At 47.6% G+C, this 12,607-nt stretch overlaps 1 protein-coding gene across 5 annotated transcripts in view; it reads left to right on the plus strand.

Annotated features, from left to right (window-relative positions):
• The first annotated feature begins 701 nt into the window (after nt 1-701).
• Nucleotides 702-12,607, plus strand: part of Ccdc93 (coiled-coil domain containing 93) — a 72,823-nt gene continuing 60,917 nt past the window's right edge. For 3 of the 5 annotated variants that reach the window (XR_003836725.1, XM_029477817.1, XM_029477818.1), the window contains exons 1-4: nt 730-910; nt 4,180-4,293; nt 6,897-6,991; nt 11,020-11,131. Coding sequence is in view for 4 of the 5 variants with exons in the window: in XM_029477817.1 (XP_029333677.1) it covers nt 869-910; nt 4,180-4,293; nt 6,897-6,991; nt 11,020-11,131 (363 nt within the window). In the remaining variant the exon portion in view is untranslated. Of the gene's footprint in view, nt 911-4,179; nt 4,294-6,896; nt 6,992-11,019; nt 11,132-12,607 lie in introns of all 5 variants that reach the window. The other 2 variants (XM_021163351.1, XM_029477824.1) reach the window with 2 other exon arrangements.

Below are 12,607 nucleotides of genomic sequence, written 5' to 3' on the forward strand. Positions count from 1 at the left end.
GTTAAACATGGCTGGAACTGGGTCTTAGCTGGGACTGACTCAGGAGCTAGGAGCTGAACCAAACTCAGAATCGGATACCCAGGGAAAGGAAAGGGAGCCAGAAGGCAAGAAAGAAATCCTCATGACACAGGGAAATGACTTTTAAGAAGCTCCGTGAAGGCCAAGAAACTAGAAAGTGGGAATAGTTAAAGAACTCTGGTGATATAACAGTTGAAGGGAGAAATACTAGAGGTAGAACGATTTAAGAAGGGAAGGGACGGGGCAAGGAGATGGTAGAGAAAAGAAGGTGGAGGTTCAAGTAAGACTAAGGATATTAGAACATGCCATAAGGAAACGTACTACTTTGTAAACGGGAAAAAAAAAAAAAAAAGGAACTGATCATGGTGGCGCATGCCTATAAACTATGTAGATGGGGAACAAAGTTATCCTTAGGAAGTGCTAAGCCAGGCTGGCTAAGACACTGTCTCAAGGAACAAAAAAAAAAAAAAAGGAACAAGAAGAAAGCATTTTAAGAAATTAAAACTTAGGAAAGAAAGGAAAAAGTAGGAAAAGAAAAAAGAAAAAGAAAGAGAAACATTTTAAAAAGAAAGAAAAAGTACCTTAGGAGGAATCTTGAGTTCAGCACCTCCTCTGAGGGGAGGATCGGTTACTCGGGATCCAGCCCCGCCCAGCAGTGCTGGCTGTCCTTGCGCAGGCGCAGTGGTTCCTCGCTTCAGCCCTAGTGCGCATGCTCCGCGGGGCCACGGTTCTCCGACCGGCTGTGGTAGTGTCAGCTCCTGTGAAGGAAGTTTCCGCTTTGCACCCCACCCGGATCACAGTTCGGTTGTAGGGCCCGCTCCCTCCGGCTCCACATCAGCGCATCTGGATCATGGGGTTACCCAAGGGGCCAGAGGGCCAGGGACTCCCGGAGGTGAGGACCTCTGTCCCTGACACCCTGGGGTTGCTGGGGAGAGAGGGCCGAGCCCAGGGCGGCGGGCAGGGACCAGCCTGGGGTGGCGGGGACACTGTCTGCGGTTGCTCAGGTGTGTCTGTCCCAAGGCGGGCCCTAGGTACCCTGGAGGGGCAGCTGACTGGTCCCCCGGCGTGCCAGGGTGCATCGTGTCGCTGGGTGCAAACTTAAGGGTTCCTGGGTCCTCTGGGGACAGAGGAAACATCCAGATCCCGGCCCAGATGCAACCTCACACATCACGAGGTCCCCGGGAATTCCTATCTCGGGTTGTCTGGAGGCCCCTCACGTTGCGAAACTGGCTCCCCCGGCCAAGGCTGCTGCGCTCAGGAGTCTCAGCAGTCACGAGATGAGCGGTGGGACTGTCCTGCTCCCGGCGTGCAGGGGGCGGTGACCTTGGGACGCACACCTTCTACGGGACCCAGGTGGCCAGCCTTTCATTCCTTTTTGTCAGGAAGGCACGCTACCTACCCGGCTTGTAGCCTCCTGCCCCTCCCCCCGTCCCACGGGCCGGGGAGGGTGAAGTAAGTTTGGAAGCTCTGACAGGCACATCGGGGTGATGACAGAGTTGAGGACACTCTCTCCTCTGGTGCCTGTGTCGGAACAGGAACATGCTGCGTGTTCTAAGGAGGGAGGACCTTTTCAGAAATGGTTTAGTACTCAGCCAGTACTCGTTCGATCCTATGAACAGGACTACCACGTAGGCTGGGAAGAAAAGTGCAACCACCCTCTAACGGTGGGCTACCGGTAGAGCTTGGCTGTGGGATTTCCAGTGGTCCTCCTAGTTGCCAAGCTAGGTCCTCAAAGCTCTGAGCTTAGAGAAGGGTCCCAGTTTCCAGAGAGAATTAGGGAACACCTCTAAGGCACCTGGATCCCTTACTAAGGCTGGGAGGCAGGCTTTGGCAGAGGTGTGGTGTGCCTATTTGACACTGTGCCTAGTGCCCGTTCTTATTCAGCTGCGCCGATCTTGCCTCCCTGTGCCCCTCACAAATCCTTCTGTTACATCTTCATCCTACTCATTACAGAGTAGCAGTGTTCTGTGTCCAGGTGACAAGGGCTGGTGTGTATGGCCCTGGGTTAGGTAAAGTTTCATGGGGTCTGGGTTGTAATAGTTCAGATTTTCTTTGCCACGTAAAAATCTCTGTCTGTCTGTCTGTCTCTCTCTGTGTATGTTGAAGTGCGTATGTGAGCATGTGTGGAGGTCAGAATAGAGCCTCCCATGTCACCCTCATGAATGCTGAAAACCTCCTTTGAGACAAGTACTCATTGGCCTGGGGCTTCCCAAATAGGCTAGGTTGGTTGGCCAGTGAGTCCCAGGGATCTTTCTGTCCCTGGGATTACAAGTGCACAGTACCATGGCTGGCGTGTTTATATGGGTCCTGGAGATTGAACTCAGATCCTCATGTCGTGAGGCAAGCGCTGGGCTATTGTTGCAGCTTTAAGGCTTTTCTTGGCCGTCTGCTATGGAGTCCTGTGTAGGCTTCCAGTTCTACCCTAGATCCTTCAAACTAGCAGAAGTTTTTCTAAAAGTAAGAAGCACACCACTGTCATGAGTAGGTGTGACTCCTCATAGGTAGCCAGGAGGCTGGTCTGATTTGTTTCTCTCTTCTAGCTTGTTCTACATCGTGAGTTCTGGAGCAGCTGTGGGTAGGGAGATGAGAGGGGTGGGCATACATAGTGAGATCCTGTCTCAAAAAAGAAAAAGCAAAACACAGAAAGACCAAAATGACTGTGTTATAGTGTGCACACAGATATAGACTTAAAAAAAAGATATAAAGGCTAAAAACTAGCATGAGTATAAAATTGAAAAGCTCCAAATACTGAGGGTTTAGGGCAGAGTGATTACATATGTGCCTGAGCTCTGGGTTCTGTCCCCAGCACAGTGAACAGTGAGGGTGGGGTGCCTGTAATCTCAGCACTGGGGAGGCAAGAGAATGAGGAATGCAAGGTCACTGTCCACGTAAAGGAATGGAGAAGGCCAACCCTGGGCACAGGAGACCCTTTCTTAAAAGACAAAACAAAATTGCTGTCACCTGGCTCTCACTAATCCAGTTAACTCCTGCTGGTCAGGTTTTGAATCCCTTTGTATGTATATGAAAGAAAGCAATAGCTAGACCCTTCCAGCTTCTGAGAGCTACAGTGCAGGGCAGATGGGAGCTTCTCAGGCCTTGTTTAAGAGCTCTCGGCGATCCATCTCCATCAGTCTCTGGTTATGAATTTATTTCCCTTTACTTACGCATATGTCCATGTGTCTGTATGTGCGAGTGAATCTGAGTACCTGTGAAGTCCTGACGAGTGTGGCAGGAGATGGGTTAAGGTGGTGGTGAGATGCTTAGTGTGGGCTTGGGGAACTGAGCCTGGGTCCCCTAGAAGAACAGTATGTGCCCTGAACCACTAAACTGTCGTCTCTCTGGCCTCCAGTGTCCTACTTTAGTAACTGGAGGTATTAACCAGTGTGGTGGGGTTTTATGGTTTCAAGAAGGATGGTTTTTGTGTTCTCTGCATATCAGCACATGGCCACTTTCCATTCTGTGTAAGCACGTTAATGTGTAAAGTGAATTTGGAATCAAACATCCCCATTCAGTGTCTTAGGCCAAAAACTTATTTCATTGGTTCTATTTCAAAAATACAGTTGTACATTCTGAAATGACAGGCAGCCGGTGGGGATGCTGTATGCAATGAATTGAGGTGGGAGATTGTCCTTCTGGGCTATAGTGTCCCCTTCTTGGCAGTATCTTTATGACACATGATAGCTGAATACTTGAAGGAATTCTATTTTATTTACGTGTGTGTGTGTGTGTGTGTGTTTGCATGTGTGGTGTCTAGACATGTCTGTCTGTGTGTGTGTATGGATGTTCATATATATGTATAGATGGTCACACTTGTTTGAATACACATGTATGTGAGTGCATATTGACTCCTGAGGTTGGCATCAGTTGTCTTACTTTGCCATTTTCTACCTTATTCATTGAGGCAAGGCCTTTCAATTGAACCTAGAGTTTACTAGCTGGGCTGGTCTAGCTATAAATAGCTAGCCTATGGTCTTTGCTTCCCAAGTGCTGGACTCACAGGTGGGCTACCATGCCTGCCCAGGATTTGCATGGGTTCTGGGGAATCTGAACTCTGGTCCTCGTGCTAATATGAGCATCCGACTCTTGGCAGCGGAAGGATTTACTTCATTTCCACTCAGTGGAGATGGCCTTTACCAGTTATGTGCATCCCTTTTGTTCTAGGTGGAGACGAGAGAAGACGAAGAGCAGAATGTCAAGCTGACTGAAATCCTGGAGCTCTTGGTCGCAGCTGGCTATTTCAGAGCAAGAATTAAAGGCTTGTCTCCTTTCGACAAGGTAAGAGAAAGCCTTGCTAGCCACTGCGCCGTCTCTTTGCAGGACTGTGCGGTTATCCAAGGTAGCGAGCGGAGGATGAACTGGTTGTGTTTTCACTTCCTCTGTACCCATGATTCCATTCCTCCCGATCTGGACTCCTCGGGGATGTACTCAGATTTCCTGTTCAAAGAGAATTATAAGTCAGTAGATGCAATTGGGTTCCATTACTGTGCACAATATTTTAGGGACTGTAAACAAGCAAACAAGCAAGAGAGTATTTTCTCAGGCCGGGAGACTCCTCAGTCAGTCAGTAAAGTGCTTGCTGGGAAAGCATGGGGACCTGACTTGGATCACCAGAACCCATGATAAAAAAAAAAAGGAAAGGAGGGGAGGGGGAGAAGGAAGGAAGGAAGGAAGGAAGGAAGGAAGGAAGGAAGGAAGGCAGGCAGGCAGGCAAGCCTGTGGCATGCTTGTGATTTCAGTACTGGGCAAGTGGAGACAGGCAGATCCCTGGGGCTCCCTGGCCAGCCTAGCCAAATTGATGAGTTCTAGGACAGTGAGACCATGTGTCTCAACTAGATAGTGGATGGATGACTCCTGAGGAATGACACCCAGTGCGGACCTGTGGCCTCTACATGTATGCATGTGTGTGCACAAACACATACGCACACAGGAACACTTATACATGTACACACACGTACAAGAAATCCTTTCTCTTTTGAGGAACATAGACTTCGGGAAGGAGTTATAAAGCCTGTGGAGGAAGTAATCTGAGTTCATAGTTATCCTGAACCGCATGCTTCAACAATGGCAGATATCCTGTGGCTGACAATGCTTGTTTAGAGGGGCGAGCTTCACGATGGGATGGAGTATTTTATGTCTTTTTAACTTCTGTTTTACAGATTTATTTTAGTTTTAGTTAAGTGTATACATGTGTTGGTGTGTACAGGTGGGCATTGGATCTCCTGGAGCTGGAGTTAGAGTGGGGACCGAACTCAAGTTCTCTGCAGGAGCAGCAGACACTTTTAACCGCCAAGCCACCCCTTCAGCCCTGGGGTGGTGTCGTCTAATTTAGCAGAGCTGTGAACAGTTATCATGCACAGGACCTAGTATTAGGTGTTGAGGGCACAGAGATAAACCATAGCCCTTCACTCAAAGAGCTCCACCGTCGTAGAGAAGAGTGACAAGCCAACCGTCAGGGCCTAAATTATATGGTGCCCAGTAGACTGTGCTCCTCAGACATCTGGGACCAATGGTAAGCTAGGCCAGGGAAGCTTTGCAAATACTGCTGCAGGCTCCAGGGATCACCCTCCTCCTTCTTTGTGGCAGAATCCGTAAGGGATGTTTTATAAGAAGCACGTCCAGACTTCCTCCATCAAGCTTCTGTGTAGGTGGGTCTGGGCTAGCGACCTGGAAATGTGTATTTTATTGTACATCTCAGCCATTAAATAAGGACCAGAAAATGTCTGCATTGCTGCCCACATGCCTGGTTGGTAAAAGACATCCTCTCTCTCCATCTGGCATGTGTCAGAACCTGGGCTAGGAATCTCTCAGCTGGGGCTGGAGAGGTGGCTCAGCTTTCTGCTCTTCCAGAAGTCCTGACTTCAGTCCCCAGCAACCACATGGTAGCTCGCAATAGCTATAATGGGATCTGATGCTCTCTTCTGGACCGTAGGTGCACATGTAGGTAGAACACTCACATACTTTAGATATATTTAAAAAGCAAAAAGAAAGAAAGAAAGAAAGAAAGAAAGAAAGAAAGAAAGAAAGAAAGAAAGAAAGAGAGAGAGACAGAGACAGAGAAAGAAATCTCTCAGCTGATGACTCAGTAGGCTGTGTAAGCATGAAGATCTGAGCTTAATCTCCATATTAAAAGCCAGCTATGGTAGTGGGCGTGGTAATCCCAACACCGAGGAGATGAGAATTCCTGGGGCTCCCTGGTCATGGTGCACTCCAGAGTCAGTGAGAGACCCTAACTCAAAAACCAAGGCATCCACATGCCCATGAACAGGCGAACACACACGCACACTCACTCACACATGCACACATCACATAAAAGAAATCCAAGCGCATAATATCTGATGCTTGCCTAGGAAGAAGAGCAATGAGTGCTAAGACTGTCTCTGTAGGTATTGGTGGATTGCGCAGGACAGTTGATCAAAGAAATGAGAGCTACTGCAGGATGAGTTCAGGCTTCTCAACAGCAAGGAGGGCAACCTCTGTGGGACTGAACCCCAACAGTCTCCTGGAAGCTCTTTTTATTGTTACACAAAAGGCACCTTTAGCATAGCAATTTCGCATACCAAAATATCTCATCTGACCTATGGGCTATCATGAAAGACCCATCATCAAAGCAACTCTCAGCCATGAGAGATTTCCTGAGAGACCCTGCCTCAACAAACAAGGTGTACAGCATGAGGGTCAATACCAGATTTGACATCTTGCCTCTCCATGCATGCACACACACACACACACACATGAACACATGTGCATACATACCAGATATTTATGGTTTTCTGAGCTTTTTGAGTCTGTATGGACTGCTTAGGAAAGGAGTTTCCTCCCCTGGCCCCTGCTCCCCTCCTTGGGGGGCTCATGAGCACCAGCAGTCTCCTCTCTTACAGGTAGTAGGAGGAATGACGTGGTGTATCACCACATGCAGCTTTGACGTGGACGTGGATTTGCTCTTTCAGGAAAACTCTACAATCGGTCAGAAAATGTAAGTTACTGGGGCTTGCCATAGACGGGCCAAATGATGGGGAGGAGGGTAGCAAAGATGGTTCTTATGTGCTTATATACACATTCCTTTGTATTTCTCATGCTATAAAGCTGTATTTAATGTGTGTGTGTGTGTGTGTGTGTGTGTGTGTAGGCCTTAGCTCTTTTTCCTCAAGCACTGTCTACTCTTTCAAAAGACATCTCTTACTGGCTTGGAACTTGCCATATAGGCTAGGTTGACAGGCCACTGTGCCCCAGGGCACTGCCAGGGTACTGGACTGTCTCCACCTCTCCAGTGTTGGGATTATAGTGGTGTGGCACTATGCCTGACTTCCCTACCTTTCATTTAATGTGGAGTGTGTGTGTGTGTATGTGTGTGTGTGTGTGTGTGTGTGTTAGGATTACAACTCAGGTCCTTAGGCTTGCAAGATATTCTCTTTACTCACTGAGCCATCTCCCCAGCCCAAGCTTCTGTCTTTTAGCCCATTAGCATCATGTAGTTTCTCCTGATATCTAAGTATTTAGAGTAAACTTTTTAATGTCTTTATTTGGCATTATACCCCCAACTACCATCCTAATATTTATTGCCTTCAAAATGGTAAGGGCATAATATTTATATAATAGTTAAGTAGATTCTTAAATGTATAGTCATTTTTATAGTAATTACTATATAAGGGACAGGATCAGGAAAAAAAAAAAAAAGGAAATACAGTCTTTTCAACCTAATGATACTTTAAAAAAATGGTGTGTGTATTTATGTGTGTGTGAGACTGTGTGTATGACTGTGTGTGTGACTGTGTGTGTGTGTGTTGTGTGTGTGTTGTGTGTTGTGTGTGTAGATCAAAAGATAACTTCAGGGAGTCCATTTCTCCCTCCATCTTTTAGGCCCCAGGGATTAAACTCATGTTGCCAGGTCTGGCAGCAGGCTTCTTTTTTTTTGTTTTTTTGAGACAGGGTTTCTCTGTACCCCTGGCTGTCCTGGAACTCACTTTATAGACCAGGCTGGCCTTGAACTCAGAAATCTACCTGCCTCTGCCTCCCAAGTGCTGGGATCAAAGATGTGCACCACCACGCCCGGCAACACGCTTCTTAACCCACCAAGCCTTCTCACCAGTGTAAATGGTACGTTTTAAAGGAGAAAATTGAAAGTATCAGGTGAAAAGAGTCTTCATTAATCCTTTCAATAAATATTTATCAAGTCTGTGTTACTTACTACTGCATCTCAGACATTATTCAGGTACTTTGGAAACATTAAGGAGAAGTGCCCTGACTTCATAAAGTTTATAATTAGCATGGCACAGACTACAGATATCAAATCCGTGAAGTGTGGGGCTGAAGACAGCTTGGTAGTTAAGGATGCACACTGCTCTCGCAGAGGGTCAGGGTTCAGTGCTCAGCCCCGAGCTTGGGCAGCTCACAGCTGGCTGTGTCTTAGTTACTTTTCTACTGCTGTGATAAAATACCATGACCAAAAGCAGCTTGGGAGGAAAGGGGTTATTTTATTTACATTTCTACATCACAGCCCATCTTAGAAGGAAGTTGGGGCAAGAGCCTGGAGGCAGGAACTAGAGGGGTGATGCTTGCTGGCTTGCTCTCCAAGGCTTGCTCAGACTGTTTTCATGTACAGCCCAGAGCCGCCAGCTCTGGGGCAGCACATCCACAGTGGGATTTCCCCTCACCCATATCTAATTAAGAAAATGGACCACAGGCTTCTCCACGGGTCATTCTAGTGGCTGTGTTTTCTCAATTGATGTTCCGTCTTCCCAGATGGCTACAGCTTGTGTCAAGCTGACATAAAACTAGCCAGCACAACCCATGACTCCAGCTCCCGGGGATCCAATGCCCGTTCTTGACCACACATACCCATAATTAAAAATTAAAAAGTGAGTCTTGAAGGAGTAATATATATATACATATATATATATGGAAGTTGCATGAGCACTGGAAACAGTTACAGCTGGGGCAGAGTATGGGGGAACACTGAGAGACATGCACAGTTTTACTGAGTGAGATGCTGCACGGGTCCTTTGGGACCACGGCTTGAAGGCAGAGGGTTGCAGGCAAAGGGAACCTCTTCCCAGCACTGTGCGTGTGTTTTATCATCTGTCCTGCCTTTGAATTTGTGAGACAAGGATTCTTTTCCTTTTTCCCCTCTCTCCGTATGTGTGCATGCGTGGTGTGTGTGTATGTGTGCCATAGCTTGCATGTAGAGTTGGACACACGTAAAAGTTGCTTCTCTCCTACCATGCAGGTCCTGGAGACGGAACTCAGGTTGTCAGGTTTGGCCACAATTGCCTTTATCCTCTGAGCCATCTTGCTGTCCTGTTGTTTCTCATGTTTTAGGTCTGTCTGACCGAGAGCTGGTGACTTGCCAGAAGTCCCAGAGGTGGTCAGGCTGGGATTTAGATCCGGGACAAATGAACCATCATGGAAGAGGAAATAGTGAATATAACACGTAAAACTTTGAAAGAGTCTGCTCGATGTGCTGGTGCACACCCATAATCTCAGCATTCAGGAAGCTGAGGCAGGAGAATTACAGTTTTGACGCTATGCTTAGCTGTATAGCAAGATCCTTTCTAAAAAGAAAATACCCTTAAAGTGTCAGATTCGTAATCTGTAAAGACAGTCGTCATACTAAAATCTCAAGCTCAGAGGTTTGCCTGGTGATCCACATATGCACCTTGTTTGATTTTTGTAATGTTGCTGTGGTAGACACCATGATCAAAAGCAGTTGAGGGGAGAAAAGAGTTTATTTGGCTTACAGGTCCCAGGCTGTGAAGAAGTCAGGGCAGCATCCGGAGGAAGAATGGGAGCAGGATCCATGGCCGAAGCCTGCTCATTTGTTCTCAGATTTATGCTTAGCTGACTTTCTTACACACCCAGGGTGACCTGGGTCAGGATGCTGCTGCCCACCATGGAGTGGGTGCTCCTAGAGCAATTAACAACATAACCTCCCAACCACTCACACAGGCCAGCCTGATCTGGGCAGTTCCTCAAGTGAGGCTCTCTGCTCAAATGACTTCAGGCTGTGTTAGGTTGGCCAAGCTTTTAAAGAAGTTCTGACTTTTCAGAAACAGTTCTGCTGACTTTTTAGGAAGTCTGAGTTCCTGAGCAGAGCTGAGGGTGGCTGGTGAATGTCTCTAAGAAGTCTTCCTGCCTTCTCTGCCCTGCCTTCCTACTGTGTGCTTCCTTCTCTATTGCTCCCGCCAACAGGGTTAGCGCTAGCAGCCTCTCCTGCTTCTTGCTGGGACTGCCTGGGCTTGGCTCTAGTTTCTGGGAGGCAGTTTTAAGAGGCTCATAAACCCCAAAATGACTTGCTATATCCTCCCCTCTGGGCACTTATGAATTGCTTGATTAAGCTGCCTGTGAGGAGTGGCTAGGGAGAACCCTCTGGAAAAGCAAGAAGGTTGGTTGTGTATTGTTGAGGTCTCAGCCCTTGGATTTATTTGAAGCTCCCAAATGGTACTTTTTCAAGCTCAAGCTCTGTGGCCCACTAGGGGGAGCACTCTTCCTGCTGAAGATGGCACTAAAGACCCGCGTGGTGGTGTGCTGAGCATAAAGACGCACGGAGCCAGGGCCTAGAACTTGTCTCCCTTGGATTAGTGTGGATTCTGGGTAGGTGGTCCGCAGCACCACATGACCAGGGCGTGGTGGCATGCACCTATAAAACCAGTTCCAAGGTGGAGGCAGGAGGATCTTCCTTGTCTAGGAGTCAAGTTTGAGGCCAGCCTGGGCTGCACAAGATCTTGCCTTAAAAACAAAACAAAAAACAGAAAAACAGAAAAAATAAAATAAAATAAAGGAAAGAAGGCAATAGGTGTAATACATGATGGGAAGAATCCTTTGTGACCTTACATGCATACAGCTGAATTGTGCTTCTCATGTTGGTCTACTGGGATGAACTTGGTCAGGTCTGTCACTGTCACCCTGACCAGGCTGGGACTTCTTCACAGTCCTGCCTAGACTTTAGAGCTGTCTTTAGAACCACTCAGTGTGCCCTGACTCTGCTTACTGTTTTCTTCTGGACAGTGCTCTATCGGAAAAGATTGTCTCCGTCCTCCCAAGGATGAAGTGTCCCCACCAGCTGGAGCCTCACCAGATCCAGGGCATGGATTTTATCCACATATTCCCTGTCGTGCAGGTGAGGGCTTCTGCCTGGATTCTTGCCTCTTAACTGTGAGTTCCTGGAACACACCTGGCTCTCACAGCCCAGCCTGGACCCAGGGTGTAGCGTGGGATGGTTCTGCTGCCGCACAGCTAATAGGGATTCTTGCCAGCATTCTCAAAAGGCAGCTGTGCTCCCTGCACTGTAGTAGTTTCACTTTGGCTTCTGCTGTGATCTTTGGAGGTTCCCATCAATGGCTTTTGTTTTCCCTTTTCATATGTGCATTGCCGTGTGCGTATGTGTGTGTTGCACATGTGTTTGTGGGTACATGAGTGTGGAGGTGCACATGTGGGGACATACAAGTGCGTGTGGGTGTCTTGTGAATGTGGGCATGCACATGTGTGCATGCATGTGAGTGCATGCATGTGAAAGCCAGAGGACAGTGTTGGCCATTGATCCTTACATGACTACTTGCCAAGTAGACTGGACCAGCCAGCTAAGACTTGTCTTTTTCTCATGCCCATACTGGATCTCTCTGTGAGAGCAGATCCTCTTCACAAGTGCTACAGCAGTCATAGTGGGAAGTGAGTATCTGACCGACATTAGCTTTGACAGCGGGAACTCCACAGCGGGTTCCGTGAGAGGCTCTGGGATGAGGCCTTCTTCCCCTTCTCTACCACATTATACTAGGTATGGTCCATCAAAGCACATCTCTACAGATGGAGTGGACACAGGCTTGATAGGTCAGAATGGGGAGGAGGGGGCTGGTGATCCACAGGAAGGCAGAGGTGAACTGAAGACAATCGCTTCTTTTTGTTTGTTTTGGATTTTGGATTTTTGTTGTTGTTGTTATTGTTTGTTGTTGTTGTTGTTTGATTGTTTGAGACAGGTTTTTCTCTTTGAAGCCTTGGCTGTTGTGAAACTCACTCTGTAGACCAACCTAACCTAACTAGTCTGCCTCTACCTCCCAGATGCTGAAGGGTGTGGGCAACCACACCTGGCTACATGGTTGGTTCTCATCTTCAATTTGATACACCGTAGAACCTAACTGGAAGAGAGTCGCACTGGATTGTGTAGATCAGCTTGGCCTGTAGGTGTGTCTCTGAGGGATTGTCTTGATCGCTGTAATTGATGTGGGAAGACATAGACTGAAAGTGAGCAATGCCAGTCCTGGTTTGGGTCCCTGGACTCTATCCGTAGAGAAAGCTAGCTGAGCATTAAGCGTGCGTGTGTTCCTTTCTCTCTGTTCTTGTCTGAGCTGTGACTAGGTTTGAAGTTCCTGACTCAACTTCCTCATAGTGATGGACTATAACCTGCGATAGTGAGATAAAATAGTGTTTGCTTTTGCTCTCCTAAGTCATTTTTTTGATTGTTGTTGGGATTTTCTATCACAACAACGGAAGGAGCCAGGACAAACACCGTGTGATCCAGAGTCATGGTTCTTGGTGCCTGATGCTATCATCTCTCCCTGATGCTATCTCTCCCTGATGCTATCTCTCCCTGATGCTATCT

This window comes from Mus caroli, chromosome 1 (genome assembly GCF_900094665.2).
Source record: "Mus caroli chromosome 1, CAROLI_EIJ_v1.1, whole genome shotgun sequence".
Classification (NCBI taxonomy): Eukaryota; Metazoa; Chordata; class Mammalia; order Rodentia; family Muridae; genus Mus; species Mus caroli.